This window comes from Anguilla anguilla, chromosome 6 (genome assembly GCF_013347855.1).
Source record: "Anguilla anguilla isolate fAngAng1 chromosome 6, fAngAng1.pri, whole genome shotgun sequence".
In the NCBI taxonomy this organism is placed as follows: domain Eukaryota; kingdom Metazoa; phylum Chordata; class Actinopteri; order Anguilliformes; family Anguillidae; genus Anguilla; species Anguilla anguilla.
The window spans coordinates 34,739,996-34,759,727 of record NC_049206.1 but is presented as its reverse complement, the minus strand read 5'-3'; the positions used below and the strand labels follow the sequence as shown (position 1 = coordinate 34,759,727).

Here is a 19,732-nt window from a genome sequence, read left to right as displayed (position 1 = left end):
GGGATGGCACATTTTTAATGCAAATATTGAAACCCAAAAATGTGTTCACTTCTAAGGAAATAAAAATCTAATTACATACTGCATTGTTGATCAAGTAAGCCAACTTTAAAATATAAACACAATTGCAGGTCAAGACCATGTTTCCAAAAATAGTAACATGGAGAGACTGATTAAAATCTTTGACCAGGGGTATAGATTGTAATCACAAAACCTGGAGTGAGCATACATGCATCCATGCATCCATGCATCCATCCATATTGGCAATTTTCCATGAAATTTCCATGACTGGAAAACAGCATCAAAAATGTCCAGGCTTTCCAAGACATACCAGATGCCAGAGTTATTTTTTCCCCAGAAATACAAGGAGAGTATGTAAGGATAGTGAACAAGGGAGTCACAGATACCTTCTGCAACAGGTCTCCCCAACTGTTCCTCTGGTAGGAGGAGATGGTTATGTGAAGGGAGTGGGCATCGGGGAGGCAATTTCCCTGATGGATGAATCCGCGGGGAAAGTACAGCAGGTCTCCAGCCTCCAGAACCACGTCTAGCACTTTCTCTCCAATCTCTGACTGGCAGAAATTTCCTGGAGGAAAAAACCACAACCCCTTTTTTTATTTACTGAAGCATAAGAGGTGATTCAAGTTTAACTTTAAAGGTGCAGTGTGTAGAATTTTGTGGCATCTAGCGGAATGGAATTGGCAAAAATGGAATATAATATTCATAAGTATGTTTTAATTAGTGTATAATCCCATAAAAATAAGAATTGTTGTGTTTTCGTTACCTTATAATGAGCCCTTTATATCTACACAGGGAGCGGGTCCTCTTCCATGGAGGCCGCCATGTTGCACCGCCATGTTTCTACAGTAGCCCAGAACGGACAAATGGCTCTAGAGAGGGCCTTTCGCATTTTTTTTTTTGCGTTTTTAATTTTGGTGGGTGGCGCGAATGCACCGGTTGGAAGATGAAGAAGAAGAAAGAAAAGACTGAGTGGTCATATATTGTCTTGGACAATCCGTTTGTGAAATATACGTGCATTTGTGATGCCTGGGTACCTTCCAAAATAGCTGTGCCTAATACCACACATGTTGTTTTACGGCGTTGTCACCCTTTTTATTACAGTCTGGCTTGATTGACAATCCATTTATTCAGAAGGTGAGAGTATAAGCATTCTAACAATGTATAACATGTCTAATTTTGTTTTTGGAATAGCGTTTTATTGGTCAGCGTAATCGAAAGTTTTGTTATCGTCGCATTCACTTACGCATTCACTCTGTGGTAGCAGTAAAAGACGATGCACCTAACGAAACGTTGTCAATGATTTTTCATAATTTCTTGGAAAACACTATCATTATTGAGGACTTCTGGGCATAGCTAAGCCATATGTTTGCTGATAGACCTATCTGACATCGTTTTCTGGTGTAAGACAGAAGCGGATAGAACAGTATCATTGATTTACTGTCTCTGTCTCTATCTATTGAAAACAGGTAAGATTTCATCATTGCTATGTAAGTATTAGGCCTACTGCTCAAAATATTTCAGTTATATACATTATTTTTGAAATTGAGTGTCTTTAAATAGGTTAGTGGTATTTTATAATGAGGATATGTCACACTGTAATGTAAGCGTTAGTTAGGGGTGTAATAGTTTTTGTGACGCGTCATGATTTACCATGCAAAGCAGCTAACGTTAGCTAACGTTAGAAAAAAAAAACGCTACCACAATGTGGAACAATTAACATTACATTACATTTACATTACATTCATTTGGCAGACGCTTTTATCCAAAACATTCATAATAACTATCTTACTTGTTAGCTATGACCTATAATTTTACAGACTAAATAACTAAATACAATTTATAAATCTATCAAGGAACCTCATCACTTGACACTTGGCTACTTGATGCTGTTGCAGACAATCACAGATCATTTTAGTAACTTACAGGCCACCGTAGTTTCTCCTACGTCAGTGGAAAGGGAGGGGTGGGGGTGGGGGGGAGGCTTTCAGTTGGTTGCAATCCGCAACCTCACCGCTAGATGCCACTAAATCCTACACACTGCACCTTTAATAAGAAAGTTTTATTTTTTCCATGAAGAGTTTAAGGAAAAACACATTGATAATATTCCTTAACTAATTTAAACTGAAAACCTCCCTGACTTAACCTGCCTGAAATAAACACCTCAAAAAACACAGTAGATATTCCTTGACAAATATAAAAAAGAGAAGGGTGAAAGGAGAGAGATATCAGAATTTGGTTGGATGTAGAATTTTACATAAATACCAAAAAAAATTATTTTCCATCATAATTTATCAACATATTTTATTTATCATGAATTTTATTCATGCCTGTAGAAGTATAGTTGAATTATGACGAATAATGTTGATTTTTAAGATAATATTAAACTCGTTGCGCAATGCCCCTAGTGGTCGGCACGCCGGCGTGCCTAGATTGCTCAGCTCAGACATTCATTGCTCCTACAACCAAACAATGAGTTGAAAACAGAAACTCTATGTTCTAGTTTCATTAGTAGACGATACAGGACAGAAATGCCAAATACAAAGTTTTGCAGCGCCACCTCTGTCGTGCTGGTCGTCCATACAAGACAAAGCCAACAATAGTCGAAGGTATGCCAGTACAGCTGTGAAAAAAATGCTTCTCACTGAACACTGAAATGAACAAGAGGAATTTTTCAAAAATGATGGCATGCCATTCTACTGTCAATATCTGCAACTAAATATGGAATAAATATACAACTTTACCATTGGTTTTACGAGTAGAGATGTTCCTTTCGGTCATATATTGTCTTTAAAACCTGTTTGTGAAATATATGCTCCTTTTGATGCCTGGGTACCTTCCAAAATAGCTGTACGTAATACCACACATATTGTTAACGGTGTTGTCGCTATTTGTAGTACAATCTGGCTTGATCGACAATCTATCCAATAGATGACAGAATAAGCTTTCTAACAATCTATAATATGTCTAATTTTACTTTTGGAATAGCGTTTTATAGTGCAGCGTAAACTAAAGTTTCGTCTCATTATCGCTGCATTACGCATTCAGTCTGTGGTAGCAGTACAGAAATACATATGAGAGTTAATTATTACACATTTAGGTACTGTACCGCATTATGTGACAATGTTTTTGCATTATTTTTTAATCAGATATCAATGTCTCATCTTACATGTAAACTTTCATAAGGGGCTCATTTATATGCTTTATAATGGACAAAAAGCATTTTATTCATTTTTGGAGAGATTTTGGTTTCTGGACCCCTTAATATTTTAGACCACTGTACTGATAGAAGGCTAGTAATTCCCACTTGAAAATGATGTAACAGTGAGTTTCTTGAGTCAAACCAGATTTGTAGTGAAATACATGATTATGTTGTGATTTACAGCAATTTATACATTTTGGACAGATCTGGAGACACTGGGTACACTGCTTACAGCTTAGTTCTACAGATCCACCCTTAGATTTTATGAACTTGTGGTCAAGGAGTTTTTGATCCAGGACATGTATAGTTTAACCTGTTGTATATATGGGATCTCTCAGTATTTCATTGCAAATTAAACAAAAGCAAATTCATTTTTTGATTTTTTACCCAGACAATTGCCTTTGTGGCATTTTTTTCTTCCTAAATTATGAATATAAACTAATCTAATAGTAGTTGTAAATGGTACAAATGTCTTGCTTCATTTAACCCCTCTTTTTTGGTTTTTTGCTCAAAGTCTTTTTATTGGTATTCAAAATCATACAACGTACAGTACAGTACATTTGGATAAACACAATAAATCCCCCCCCCCATGTTTGTGCTCCAGCAGAGCCCCATCCCTATTATAGTATTATTGTACCATTTAGTAATCAAACAGAATCAATTATAAATAATTACATACACATATAAATAGATTCAATGTGACAAAAATCATAGGTGAGACACAAATAATAAAATAAATAAAATTAATAAATAAAATAAAAAATACAATAACAATGGAAATAGATGATAATATATAAGTAGTATAAAATAGAAAAAAAAACACATACAAAAATATAAAATAAAATTTAAAAGTTATAAATAAATAAGTAAACTATATATAATATGGGGTCAGTAGTTGAATCTGCAATATCAGTGGTGTCCATTATTTTTATATAGGTTAAAAATGGTTGCCATATAGCATAAAATTGTAGAATAACGAATTTTCTCCAGTGTCAAATGATGTATAAGGTCTTTGATCCATAGCTTAAAGGTTGGAGTAAATGTTTCCTTCCATTCAAGCAGTATGAGTCGTCTAGATAAAAGAGATGCAAAGCCTGGCCATATTTTTTGCCTGGCGACTAAGATGTATATCTTGTGGAGCGACTGCAAATATTGCAGTAGTAGCAGAAGGCTCTATGGATACTTCCAAAAAATATGGAAAGGTTTTAAATATTGATTGCCAGAAACAATTTAGTTTTGGACAAAACCAAAACATGTGTGAAAGGGTGGCTGGTGCTTGCCTGCATCGATCACACATAGGATCAACACTAGGCATGAATTTAGCTAGCTTTACTTCAGACCAGTGAACAGTCTAAAGTGACCAGTGACCACTGACGATGTTATCCATAACTGGATAACTATGTCGTAAGCAAATTGAAGAGGAATGTATCTAAAGCTTTCTTCCAAACTTCATCAGGCAACTTTGTCCCCAGATCTTCCTCCCATTGATTCCTTAACAAAGTCAGGGGTTCCAGAGGTTCCTGAGTTTAATAAGGAGTAAACTATTCCAATAGACCCTTTGGAACATGGATTAAGTTTCAAAATGGAATCTAAAAGAGAGCTGGGAGGTTGTGATGGGAAATACGTGGAGGATGCTGATATAAAACTGCGGAGTTGCAAAAAAAAAAAAAAAAAAAGAGAACTGGGGATATTAAACTTTAGCCTTAGCTGATCAAAGGACATGAAAATATTATCAATAAACATATCTCTTATTGTGGTGACCCCTCTTTTAAGCCAAACATCAAAAGCTCCATCTGTAATTGATGGTGTAAATAGGTGATTTCTCACTATAGGAGCATAGATTGAGAGGTCGTTGAGTGAGAAAAATCGCTTGAATTGTGTCCAGATCTTAAAAGAATGTTGCACGACCGGATTTGGAGTGTACCTGGATATAGGTTCAGATAGGGGGAGTTTTGAGCGGAGCAGGGCATATAAGGAAGTGGGGCCACAGGATGAGTTGTCCAATTGTAACCATTTGGGGGCAGTGTCATGGGATGGAAGCTCCTTCCAATATAACATACTCCTTATGTTAGCAGCCCAGTAATAGAATTGTAAATTAGGGAGAAAAATAGTCCGCTGTGTTGACGGTGCCGCTGTAGCATGCCTTTACTTATTCAAGGGTTTTTCTTGTTCCAAATAAATTCAGATATCAATTTGTCAAAAAAAAGATTTTGTTAAAAAGATAGGAATGCATTGAAATACATATAAACATTTGGGCAGCACATTCATTTTGATTGTATTGATTAATGACTAATGATAAAGGTAGTAAACTCCAACGTTCCAAATCTTGTTTCAGGTGAAGTAGCAGTGGAGGGAAATTAGCTTTAAAGAGGTCTTTAAAGTCATGTGTGACCCAGATTCCTAAGTGCTTAAATTTGTGTGTACTTACTTTAAGGGGGAATTAATTAAATGCAATCAATTTGGCTGTATTATTCACTGGCATGATTTCACTGTTTTGTACATTAACTTTATATCCTGATAATTTGCTGAAGTCTTCTAGTAGATTAAGTGTTTTTGGTAGGCTAGTTAAGGGTTCAGATAAGTATAAAAGCATGTCGTCAGCATAAAGGGATACTTTATGCTCCAAACCATTTCTCTGTATTCCCTTAATGCCAGCTTCACCACGCAGCGCGATCGCTAATGGTTCGACTGCAATAGCAAATAAAAGGGGCGGCAAGGGGCAGTTCTGTCTAGTGCCGCGACAGAGTGGGAAGTAGGAGGAGAGATTGCTGTTTGTTCGGACATCAGCCAGTGGGGAAGAGCAGAGCACCCTTATCCAAGAGACAAATCTTGAACCGAAACCAAATTGCTTGAGGGTATAAAAAAGATAATCCCACTCCCCCCGATCAAATGCCTTCTCGCTGTCAAGCAATATTAATATTTCTGGAATATCTGGTGGAGTGGGGTCATAGAGGATATTAAATAGGTGTCGTGTATTAAAAAAAGAATGGCGATTTTTAATAAAGCCTGTTTGATCATCAGATACAATTAAGGGTAAAACAGTTTCTAAACGGCAGGCTAGCATCTTGAAGAGAATTTTACTGTCTACATTTAAGAGTGAAATAGGGCAAAATGCGCTGCATTCCAAAGGATTTTTATCTTTTTTAGGGATAAGTGATATAACTGCCTGTTGCATGGTTGGAGGAAGGGAGCCAGTAATAAATGATTCTTCAAATACAGAGAGCAAAATCGGGGCAAGTTGGTTGGGGAACTTCTTAAAAAATTCACTTGGGAACCCATCAGGTCCCAGAGATTTTCCATTTTGCATGGAATTGATTGTATTTGTAAGCTCCTCTATGGAAAATGGTTCTTCCAGACCAACTGCAGTCTCATTATTAATCACGGGAATTTCTAATTTTCCAAAAAATGAATCAAACAAAGAGTCATTCCCAAGAGAATGACTGGATACAACTTTGAGTAGAATTTGTGAAAATACATATTAATCTCTGAATGATCTATGTGCTTGGTGCCCAATTCATCATTTATCTCAGCTATAGATCGATCTGTGGTTTTTTGATGGAGCTGATAAGCAAGAATCTTCCCAGTCTTTTAGTCAAATTCATACGTCCTACTCTGTGTTTTATTAATGAGGTTATCGGTGTGTCTGGTTGATAAGAGGTTGAACTCAGTTTGAAGGGCTAGCCGTTGTTTAAATAAATCGTTAGATGGGGCAAGAGCCAGTGTTGCATCTAAATTTAGAATATTGTTTGTTAATTGCTCAAGTCTTGCGTTATGACGTTTTATGAGTTGTGCATTGTATGATATAATTTGTCCCCTGAGGTATGCCTTCATTGATTCCCACACTATTGAGGGAGACATCCCTGGGGTCTGGTTATGTTCAAGAAAGGAGGTTATATCAGTTGAGATAAAATTTACAAAACCTTCATCAGAGAGCAATAATGAATTGAGACGCCAAGGACGATAGTTGGTGTGAGAAGTTGGTATACGTAGGGTCATCAATAAAGGGGCATGGTCTGAAATAACTATTGCCTGATATTCACACTTACTCATTAATGGAAGAAGCTTCTTGTCCAGAAAGAAATAATCTATTCGTGAGTATGTCCCATGAACAGGTGAGAAGAAGGAATAGCTTTTAGATGTAGGATTCTGAAAGCGCCACACATCAGATAACCCATTTGTATTGAGAAATAACTGGATTGCAAGGGCTGCTTTGGAAGTGGCCCCAGTTTTTGGTGAACTACGGTCTAGGGTAGTGCACAATTCATATCCCCTCCGAGAATAAGATAGTGTGTATCCATATTTGGGAGATGGGCAAAAGAAATTGTGAAAAATGAGTTGATAAATGGTAAATGGACTGCATTTATATAGCGCTTTCATCCAAAGTGCTTTACAATTGATACCTCTCATTCGCCAGAGTAGTTAGTAGTTAGGGGTTAGGGGTTAGGTGTCTTGCTCAAGGACAATTCGACATGCCCAGGGCGGAGTTTGAACCGGCAAACCTCCGACTGCCAGACAATCGGTCTTACCTCCTGAGCTATGTCGCCCCTATACGCCCCTGGTGAATTGTATAGTCTGTTTACTACAATTATGTAACGTCTTGAAGAGTCTTTTTAAACCTTTGACATAATGAATGTTCTTTTGATAAGGATTGCTGCCCCTCTGGACTTGAAATGAAAATTAGAGTGATATGATTGACCAATCCATCCTCCCCTGACTCGAAAGTGATCAAAAGTTCGCAGATGCATTTCCTGAAGGTAGGCTATCCCTACATTAAGTTTTTCCAGATGGGATAGTAGTTTTTACGTTTAACTGGGTGATTTAGAGATTTAACATTCCAACTTACAAAGGTTACATCGCAACTGGCTCATCCACTTGGAAAATGTAAGTTAGCCATGGTCTTATTTAAGAGAAGAAAAGATTAAAGGCATATTGAAATTTAACGGACTTAAGTTTTCTAGAACACTGAAAGGACCCATCAATAAAAACAATAAAAGAAAACAATAAAAAAAAGAAAATCAAGTAAGTCTGGTACAATAAGTTCCCAACCCCCATCACCTATCAGAACGAGGTGACTCTGAAACCCCTCGCAAAAGTATCCACACCTTTAAGTGCTTGTAAAGGGATGCACTAGCCCAAATAGACAAGACCCTGCTGTATATAGAGCATAATCTAATGTAAGACACATTGAACTGCAAGTTGGTATATCTTAATGTTTTCAACCCAAAAAGGAATATATTATATATGTAGGATATGTAGTGTTTAGATTTTGGCCTTAGAGAGGGAATCAGTGAATAAGAATGTGGCCTGGCCTCCCCGTCACAAGCATCGAAGCAAATCTGATTGCGGCAATATAAAATCCACTGATACCCTAATCTAGGCGGACAATTTATGGGTCTCACCCCCTCCGAAGAGACAAATCAGATGACACAGGACACCATATCGGGGGTCGGAGACCCTACATGCCTAACATTTACCTTTCCCATGTCCTCTTTAAGTCTGAATGCAATCTTTAAGTAGGCCAGTCCTTGTCATAAATTAGTCTGACCCCCCTTCCCTTCTATCCTACACCTTAACTCAGCATCACCCAATCAGGGCAAAACATCCTCAAGCCATGCTAGGTAAGGTATTTAAGATTTCCACAGGAAAAAAGTGTTGTGTTGCGTTGGTGTCAGAGCCTTGAAGAAGTCTTCCTCTTTTTATTTTGGTGGTGGTTCCTTGGTTGTGTGTTTTTAGCTGGTTTCCTTGTGGCGCTTATACTGGAAGTGGGTGATACTTTGGCAAGGTCTGGTCGATCCGTTTCTCTCTCTCTCTCTCTCTTACCCGTCTCTCTCTCTCTATTTCCTGGTATTTCTAGATTAGTTGTTTAATGTTTTGCTGTATGTCTTCTGTTGTGTAATTTAGAAGTAGTGTGCCTGCATTCAATAAAGAATGTATGTTTTCAATTCATTAATATAACTGACTGCTTCTTATTGAATTAAATTATTTAATCTGAAAACCTGATATGCAGCTTGTTTTAACTTTTTGTTTGATTCCACCAGTGCACTGTAGACTGACCTATCAATGAATTTGGCGATTTAATTGATAATTCTCATTTTAAATAATAATTATTAAATTAAATCCCATAAAATATATTTTACATGTAGGTTAAGTGAGGGGTTCCAGCATGCAATATCACTTGGTTCAGTATTCAGAGTGCTGAACATTTTGACAAGGACATTGACTGTTGGAACTGTTGGAACCGCTGGATTCAGAAAATAAACATATTTTTAATTAATCCTTGCTTGTCTGACATACAGATATAGTAAACTAAAAACCCCCCAAAAAAGAAAAAGTCACGAGGAAAGAAAAAAATATATAAACAAACAAGGAGCAGCTAGTAGCCTGATAAGTGCTCTCCACATTTATTCCCTCCCCTGGCATAAATGGGCAATATTCATAGTTTTGTGGCCATAGTGCATGTCAGTCAAAGTAGTGTATTTAAACAATTGTAAACATAGCGAGAAGAGGCGAGAATAGAAAGAAAGAAAAAAAAAAAAAAAAATGCAGCCAGCGAACTAATACGTGTTGTCCACATCTTACTTCCTTTAACATAGTTAACAAATTAAATGGGTGGTATTTATAGCTTTTATAATCACAATGTACATTGTTTACTCACCAGAGAGGACAGTCTCAGTATAACTCGGATGTGAAATTAAATCACTCTTACTTAAATCATGGTTAGTCCTTTGCTGCGTCTTTCAGAATTTTGGTTTTCACATAAACTATGGCGTCCTCGGGGCTTTGAAATTGTCTCTCAGTTCCATTATGTGTGACGCGGAGTCGTGCTGGATAGGAAAGGCCATACCGAATGCCATCTCATCCCCGAAGCAGTCGCTTAACCTCGCTGAATGCAGATCTGGCTTGTGCAACACTCGGGGGATAATCCGGGAATATAGATACGACGGTTCCTTCGAATTTGAGGGGACCGGACTTCCTGGCACGGCGAAGAACTTCCACACAATCTTGGTAATAATGCACTTTTGCCACAATGACACGGGGCTTACCATCTGGTTTCCTTGCCTGGAGACCCCTGTGTGATCTATCGATCAGAACATCTTTGTCCATGTTCAAAATTTCTTTCAGTAGTTTAGAGACTGCCATTGGAGTGCTTGAGCCAGGGGTCTCTGGAACATTCAGTATTCGGATGTTGGAACGCCTCATCCTTCCCTCCATGTCAAGGCATTTTTCCCGTAAACTGGTTACCTCCGTCTCAAGCTTGTCTGAGCATGATGATAGCCCCTGTTCCATTTCTGATATGATCGTTTTCATTGCCTCCACATCGGAGTGAATTGGTGCAGTATTATTCGCCACTTCTGTTTTTACTGCATGTAGTTCGGATTTGACAGCCTCAAATTCCTCAGCCAGCACAGCTTTTAGCTCCGACCTAAGCAGTATAGCGATATCTTTTTTCAACAAGGTGAGGATTTCGACTTTCAGGCCGCCTCCATTTGGTTATCTGGCTGGGGGAAGTCACTGCTGTTCCCGGTAGATGAAGCACACGAGCTCGCGGCTTTGGTCCCAGCAGTGGAAGTTCCTCCGGTGAATTTGTACCTTCACAAATTGTTGGCCATTGGCCTGACAAAACCAAAACTAAACTAATGATAAGGAAAAATAACAAACTCAGATCAATATTTCGTAGCCTTTTGTGGGTGTACAGCGTCTAAACAAAACTTTTAAACCAAATTTCAGCAGAGCATGTCTAAAACACAGCCTACTCCATTGCCTGCTCACTAGTGCCCTCATTTAAGCCATTTTTAAGTCTCTGTGATGTTCACATCCGGAGTCATAAAGCTTTAAGTAGGGTACCCTCAAGGATTGGCCAAATTTGGCATGTGCGCAAAGGGGATAATGTGCTGTCACACACTGTGACACACCCCTGGATGGACACAATACGGCGGGGGGGGGGGGGGTCAAATTAATGAAAAAAGCTTCTCCTATCACCTTCAAAAGGCTAAATAAATTAACAAAAACCAATAGCTTTTCAGCCAACTTTTCATTCATACTCACTCTCATTGCAGGATATGTGATCCCTGGTCTCGGACACCTACCGCCAAAAGAACGCGCACTTTTAAACCCTGGTCTGATTTGTCCATGTTATGCAGGCGTGTGCGCCTACTTAAGCAGAAGGCATGGTACTCTAATTGTCCTGATTCTCCCACACAAACCAAGCCCTGCCACATGAGCTCTCTTTCAAACCAGTTATATTAAAAGAGAGCTAAATTCCCGCGTCACTTTTTAAACAAAGCAGAAATTGGCCCGATGACACTTTCTGATGCAAAGCTCAAATATACTATCATATTGTGGTTCCGATACTGCTACCGCTTTTGCATTAGCACAGATTCCAGTAGGCAGAATCTCTCAACTACACCAGTGCATCCAGTACACTGTAGCCTACCCTAAAGAGCTGACCAAAAATTTTACTGTATTGGAAAAACAAAAGTAACATTAAGCCTATTTGGGCTGCCAGTGCCACAGTCATAGCAGGCAAATAAGTGAATGTTATAATTAATGGAAATGATATTAGCCATATTATCCAGCTTTTTAAACATTGATACTAGTCACTTACATGTATTTCGGTCATTAATCGAAACACCCCCTGTCATTAAAACAATAAATAAGCTAAAAAAGCATTGTTGGAGCCATTTATGTTATGAGAAAAAATGTTAGTGACATGTTAGTGACACCTATAGGCCTTTTAGTCATATAGGTGGAAATGGAACCAGGCCCTAGGGCCCATTTGGAAACACTTGTGTCAAGGGCTCATTAGGAAACACCTGTGTCAAGAACCTGATAGACCAAGATGCCAGGAGAGATATAGTTTTCAACCTTACACATTAGATTCTAAAGTTGTACCATTTAATTAAAATTTACCTCTTTGATTTTGTTTGTTATTCAGAAAACTTTGAATTTATTGTCATCTTTAGATCTACAGTATACAACAGAAGTGAGTACACCCCTGTGCAATATCACTTAAATGTCAAATGATTTAAAATTGTATCACCTTACAGTAATTGCATTACTTCTAAGTTGAACAGTAGGGTATTTGCTCAGTTTAGATTTACTATATTAAAAATACAGGCCCCACAGTAGGAACTCAATGCAACAAAAGTCAGTACACCTTTCATTACTGAGATTCAAATCTTTTATTTTTTCAATACTTCGTATGTCTACCTTTATTTTTGATGACAGACTCAATCCTCCTCGGCATGGAGGATACCAATATTGCAAAAATTTCTGGAGAGATGTTCTGCCATTCTTCAGAGACAATTTTTTTCAGCTGCTCTTTGCTGGAGGGGTTGTGTTGCTCTACCTTTCTCTTTAAAATACCCCAAAGGTGTTCTATTGAATTCAAGTCAGGCGACATACTTGGCAGGGTCATAGTTATCACTTTTTTCTTCTTTAGAAACTCTTTCGTGATTTTGGCAGTGTGCTTTGGATCGTTATCATGTTGGATTATATTCCTCTTCTGCCAAGATTCTGGAGACTGGGAGTCATCTTGTCAGCCAGTATTTTGGTATATCCACAGGCATTCATGGTGCCATCTATAAATGTCATCTCCCCAACACATTTTGCACTCATGCAGCCCCAAATCATCACACTCCCACCTCCGTGCTTCACTGTCGGGACTATGCATTCACTGTGGTAGTCCTGGCCAGGTTCACGCCAAACATGCAGGACCCCATCTGAGCCGAACAAATTTATCTTGGTCTCATCTGACCAAAGAATGTGCTCCCAATATTTGTCAGGCTTTTCATGTTCTTTAGCAAAGTTTAATCTTGCAGTTTTGTGCCGAAGAGTAAGCAAGGGTTTTTTTCTTGGACGCCGTCCATAGAGGTTGACGTTGTGGAATGTCCTTCGCACCGTCTGAGCTGTCACAGAAACTCCGATTTCCATTGATAACCCCTGTGCCAAGTCTGAAGCAGTTGCCCGTCTGTTTTTCAGAGCTAGAGTGTGCAAGCAGCGCACTGTCCGTGGCGTCATTTTAGGAGGACGGCCACTGCGGCTCTGATTAGTGGTACTATGGCTCATTCTATACCTCCTGATTACTGCTGCAGCTGTGTCTCGACTGATTTTTAGTTGGTCACCGATCTTCCTGTATCCTTTTCCATCTTTGTGAAGTCTCACAATCAAATTTTTAAATTCCTCTGGCAATTACTTTCCATGTGGAGCCATGATGCAGACATGCAGACAGACACAGCCCATAGGTCCAAAATTGAGAACGTTCCAGTGTTCACAGGTCATTTTATAACCATGTTCATGCAATTAGGCTAATTGGAAATCGCACATGTACTCAATTTTGTTTCAATGATCACAGGTTTTCTAACTTGTGTGTCAATGATCACAGGTGTATTCACTTTTGTTGCATTGAGTTTCTACTTTGAGGTCTGTATTTTCAATATAGTCTTTCTAAAGTATTTGTTTTTGGTTGTTCATAAGAGGAAATACTCTACTTGTCAACTTAGAAATAATGCAATTATTGAGAGGTGATACAATTTTGAATCATTTGACATTTAAGTGATATTGCACAGGTGTGTACTCACTTCTGTTGTATACTGTATGTAAATAGGCCTATTTCATTTATTTCGAGGGTACTATTATTTATTTGTGGCAAGCCATTAACACAAAACATTGCCTAAATTCATTCAATGAACTGAATTCAAAGCCGGGATGAATATCTGCACACATCTAGGATCTGCGACAAGAGAAGAGAAGATACACTTTTATTGAACCCCGTGGGGTAATTCGTCCTCTGCATTTGACCCATCCTTAGTTACCTAGGAGCAGTGGGCAGCTGTGCTGCGCCGGGGGACCAACTCCAATTCTGAGGCAAGTGCCTTGGACAAGGGTACCTGCAGGAGCGCACCTGACATGCATGTCTTTGAGTGTGGGAAGTAAACCCACACAGAGTAAACCCAAACTCCGCACAGAAAGGCCCCAAGCCGAGACTCAAACCCACAATATTCTTGCTGTGAGGCAACAGTGCTAACTTTGCCACCTTGCCTGCCCACCAAAACAAAGTAGGTTAAAAAAATGCAAAACGATACAATTCGAAAAAGTTTGTTGAGCTTGTCTATATGGAAATTAGAAACAGCATTTTGGAATAGCCACGATAAGCATGAATAGGCTAGTTACGATGTTTCCACCAAGATCATTTGAAAACTGCACGCAGTATCAGTTTCGTTCAACAACCAATGGTTTTGCTTAACATCATTGCACACAGATTGATCAATGATGTGATGGTTTAGCTCAGGGTGCACAAAACTTATGCCTCCAGGCAGACTTGCTTTAACCCTCTGGGGTCTGAGGGTAAAATGAGGCACACAGGTGATTGTGCCATGCTCTGACATTTGTGTAAATTTCATCAACTTCATCTGCATTTGTTTTCAGCACAAACTCAGCTACAATAATATAGCAGCAGTAAGTAGGTCATAATCATAAGTGGATTGTAAATTGCTTTAAAAACACACAAACTGTAAACAGTAGTTTTGAACATGCACAGGAATGTTGTAATAAAACACACTAAACAATAGTATCGAAGTTTTTGGATCACTGAAATGTGTTCATCAAGGTCTTGGGTATCAAAAGATGACAAAATATTTTAGCAAATTCAATGAGAAATATAAAATAAATTGCTAAAAGTTAGTGTTGTGACTACTATTTTTCAACACTAGGTGAGAATGGGAGGGCAAATGGCCTGTCTGTAATGAATATGCATTGGGTAGGAGGACCTGCCAGCTAAGTAGGCTATTCACACCTGGCCGCATGCCTCTCCCCCACTAAGACAAAGACTCAATGAGCCATTTAGAGGATAGAAACAAAGACATCTTTTGATTTTGGAACATTTATTGAAGTAAACTATATGCATGGAAGATGAGATGAGACTGGTGAACTCTTGCATCGCCTGCGTGGCCTCTTAGCTAGTGGTGAACTAGGCCGTGTTTCCTGATCAGCATCTCTGTAAATATAATAAAAACAAAATTGTTAGGAAATGTGAAATCAAATCAAACTTTATTTATATAGCACATTTCCTTCAACATGTGACAATTAAATGTGCTTTACAAAAAAGGGACAAACCACTAACTAATGAAAACAAAACTTAGGAAATGTGACATAGTTACATCATATACAAACAAAGAACCAAACAAACACAACCAGACGCAGAGAGGTAGCCCATAATTTTGAGATGCAATGGTTAGAATCGTTCGTAGTGTGGGAATTTACAAGTGCGCATATTAGTGAATATTCCTACAAACACACAGAGAATGTAATACAGCACACATTTACTAATAATGTAAGCTATCAATGAAACAACATTAGCTAAACTAAAACATTGATATTCCAACTCAACTATACGCAACTCATCAATAACAATGCCTCAATCTGAAGTAGGCTAGGTCTGTTTAGCAAAGTGGTTATTTTATTGCTATTTCCCGAACTTACATACAGTATGCTAATATCGATTGTGCGAGGATACTAAGTCTTAGAATCCTAGCCACGCCACTACACGCCAGGCATGGGCTATTTATTACCAATATGATCGAAAAAAATATAGTCTACCTGCTACTTCTAACACAACCAGACGCAGAGAGCCTATAGCCTATAATTTTGAGATGCAATAGTTTGAATAGTTCGTAGAGTGGGAATTTACAAACGCGCATATTGCTGGATATTCCTACAAACACAGAGATACGTTGCAATACAGTACACATATTTACCAATATGATCATAAGAAATATACTTACTCATGAAGTTGTTCCTCAGCTGGATCAGTTCGCTGTTCGAAATGACACCGCTCGGACACTGATGAGTTGTTCACGTCTTCATCATCGCTCTCCAACAAGGCATGAAGTACGTCAAGTCCAGTCATCCGTGCCATTTTCCAAAATTAAACGAAATGTTTACCTCAAACGATATATGCTTTGACATTCTATCCCGCTTTCGCAAGCTTGGCATTTCTCACATGGATCTCGCATCGCCCCTCCCCTAGTCCCCTTCTATGGAGAGTAATTATAATGTTGTTAACATGTGAATGCAATTTGAGCGGACTTCCTGCTGAGCGAAATTCACATAGTAATGAGTAAGGACTAACGAAGCATACATGGTCTAATTCATCAAATTTAAAACTTTTAAATCAATTCATATTATTTGCCAATGGGCGCATTGGAAAGCCGCCATTCTAAGGTTTCTGTCAATGTTTTTGTTGCGTCTGTATGATAACAGCTTGTGAAGTTAATCATCCAAATAGAAACGAAAGTTCATTTCATCTTGTCGAGCTCCGCCAGCGGAGCTCCCGACCCCAGAGGGTTAAAACATCTGCATCATTAAGTGCTCAAGTATGGGTAATAAAAGTGGACACAATACAATATGTTTAGCGATAAAATAGATGAAAAACATGTCTCTCAGGAAAAACATCTGAACAGTAAAACAGACAACTTAAGAGAGTCCATGGTAAAGCTGATAAATGAAAATGAAGAGGCCCTCAAAGACACTGCACAGGAAAGCCAAAGAAATACATAGCACAGGTATGGAAAAGGGGCACCTGAGAGCGCTATTTCAGCAGACGAAAATAAATATGAACTCTTCCAATCTGCACCAGATTCACCCCAGTAGTTTCCATCATTATTTTGGACCTATAATACATTTGTGGTGGAGTGGGCGTGGTTTGAGCGTCGGCTGCAGAGAGAGAGAGAGTGAGAGGAGCGGCTCTCGGACCCTTCGTCACAACTGTCAGCTGGAGGTAATCAGCGCCGATAATTGTTAATTGTTTAATTGCGCTGATTGCCTCTGATTGCTTTCAACAGTGAGCCTGGGGTTTTTAAAAGCACGACCGGTAGCCGGAGGGGGAGAGAGAAGCGCCGGCGAGAAGACGGCGAGAAAAGCGCTGTGATTTATTGTAACCAAGAAAAAGCCACGGGCTTAAATAAAATAGCACGCAAGTGCTACGAACTGAAAACAGTGTCTCCCGTGAGTGTGTTTGGGTTAGGAGGGGTGGCACTCATTTGCCACAACATTATAAGAGGGGGAGAATGCAATGGAAAAGATGAAGGGCCTGCTGTCAGAGGGGGGGAGTATGGGGTGCGGGACAGTACCAGTTATTGACAATGGAGAGTGGATGATACCTAGAGGACATGGCTAGTGGGTGATCAAGCTGGAAATGCAAACAATCCAGGAGAAAGTTGCAGTGTTGTGATGAAAACAGAAGCTGAAAGGTCACAAAAGTTTCTGAAAAGTCTACCGCCAATCGGCCAAATCACACACCGAGTGTGGCCGACTCGTGAGACAAGACCTGGAGCATGAGGGAAAGGCCAGTGGAGGATGGTGGTGGTCTGAAAGATGTGAAAGGGAAAAACTGAACCACTCTGGTGGCACAGGCTGAATTTCAGGAATTGTTTCCCTTAGTTCATTTGAACTGCCAGGAATTGCTAAGAACTGTCATTCTAAACCACTTACGACCAGATATAATTTCACTAAACTATACTAATTTTGCAGAGGATTGGGATGGCAGGTATGCCATCCCACCAAGTTAGGCCTTGGTGGGCAGGGGCGGTTTTAGTGATTTGGAGGCCCCAGGCAAAGACCAATGTGAGGCCCTTCTCCATTTTGCTTAACGCAATCATAGCTTGTGAACAAAAACTATTTGGAGGCAGCTCTTTTCAGTTAACAAAGCCACAGAACTAAAGGACAGAAAATGAGAATTCTAACTGAAGAACTTCAAATGACCTTCAGTCATATTGTCAGAAGACAATATGGCAAGAAAAAGATTATAAGTGTATAATCTTTAATTCTTTCAAGACAAAAGTATAGTACATGCTTTTTGATAAAGCATTTGAACATCCACTATTCTCTAGGGGTAAAAGTCCCAGTCTGAGCGGGTGTCTGGTTTGTAGTGGGCTGCTGCTGTCTGTCGGTGTCACCTCTGACACTTTCCTCCCACACTGTAGCTGGTTCACCGAAACCAGCAGAGACAGTAACGCTAGAAGTTGTAGTAGGTGCGGTGGGTGCACAACAGGCTGAGGCAGCAGTAAGGCTGCTAACGTTAGCTAGCTCAGCTTCTTCAACTAACGGTACACCTCTTGTAACGTCAGCTAGAGTGAGAGCACCTATTATCAACCAACTTCGTTCGACAGACAGGAAAACGTAAACTGATTTGCAATTATATATGAAAAAACAGGCAAAATATCAGTAACAACCTGTACCTAGTTACGTAGGAAAAATGTCCTCGTTATCCTCCAGTGGTTATTTTTTAAAGTACTTTCGCAATTTTTTTACGTGCCGGCAAATAACTCAGAGGTGGTCCAGCGCTAGCTTTTGTTTGCTAAGGGGACGTGTACTTGTTGCTCCTCCGTCATGGGGTCTCTGGCTGTTCTATTAAAGAATTTCGTTAGTTTAGGCAAACTTTCCTTAAACTGGGCATCTTCCTTCTTCCTCTTTCTTTTCTCAAATCCACTTTGAAAACACTTCATGGTAACAAAGATAGTGACTCTCTGCCTCTGATGGCAACTCAAATTTCTACGTCATTGACTAGGTGCAAGGGCAGGAAGGTCAAGGTGGAACAGTCCATTAAATGTGAAACGTGGGTGATAATAAATATTGGCAAATATAGATATTTAATTGGATAGGCCCAAATTTACATGTAGATAGATTTTTTTTTATCTGTTACAGATTATCATTCGTTTGGAGTGACAAGAAAAGAAAAATGTTATATAAATAAAATAAAAAAAAGGAAACACAAATTCACAAGGCCCCTTTTGCGGACGAGGCCCCAAGCAATTGCCTACCTATGACCTATGGTAAAACCGCATATGGGCGGGGCGGTATGCCCCATACCTATACAGCACCGAGAGTTTGGCACTTTTCAGGGTTCCCCACAGAAATAACCACAGCACTAGCTAGCACTGTCAGTTAGCAAGCGTTAGCTAGCTGGACCACAGTCTGAGACCTTGTTTTTTTGTTTTGCTTAACATGCAGAGAATCGACATGGCAGTTTTTGTTACATCCATGCCTTTGTATGCCTTTGTTAGCCAGCTAGGCTGTTGGCTAGCTAGCGCAGTTAGTTGGACCACAGTCTGAGACCATTGTTTTTTTGTTTTTGTTTCAGGATCAGCAAAAATCTTCTCCAGTCTATACTCCAATCCTACACGGAGCATGGTGCAGTACCTCAGAACAAGACTGTCCGATTTTAGAGTCACTTCAACTGCATCGCCCCAGCTGTTTTATTCTCTTGTAAATAAATGTTTTATTCTCTTTGAAAAGCACATCTGTTAATGGTGTTATTTTTAAAATAAATTACAAAGAATTTTTATCCGTTGTCTGTCATTAATCACATCACAATTGTGCAAGATTTTTGCTGACTATGTCTATTGGCTTAAACTTAATACACATTTTGGCTTAATATATTAGGCTTCAAAGCCTAAGATATAGGATATACATTTTCACATTTTATGGTGCTTACGTTTGCGATTAAATTTTGGTTTA

The 19,732-nt window shown here is 39.2% G+C and overlaps 1 protein-coding gene across 3 annotated transcripts in view; it reads right to left on the bottom strand.

Annotated features, from left to right (window-relative positions):
• riox1 (ribosomal oxygenase 1) overlaps positions 1-19,732 on the bottom strand; it is a 161,582-nt gene that overhangs the window by 46,475 nt on the left and 95,375 nt on the right. For all 3 annotated transcript variants that reach the window (XM_035420895.1, XM_035420894.1, XM_035420896.1), the window contains exon 9: positions 405-583. In XM_035420895.1, the coding sequence (XP_035276786.1) occupies positions 405-583 (179 nt within the window). The remainder of the gene's footprint in view (positions 1-404; positions 584-19,732) is intronic.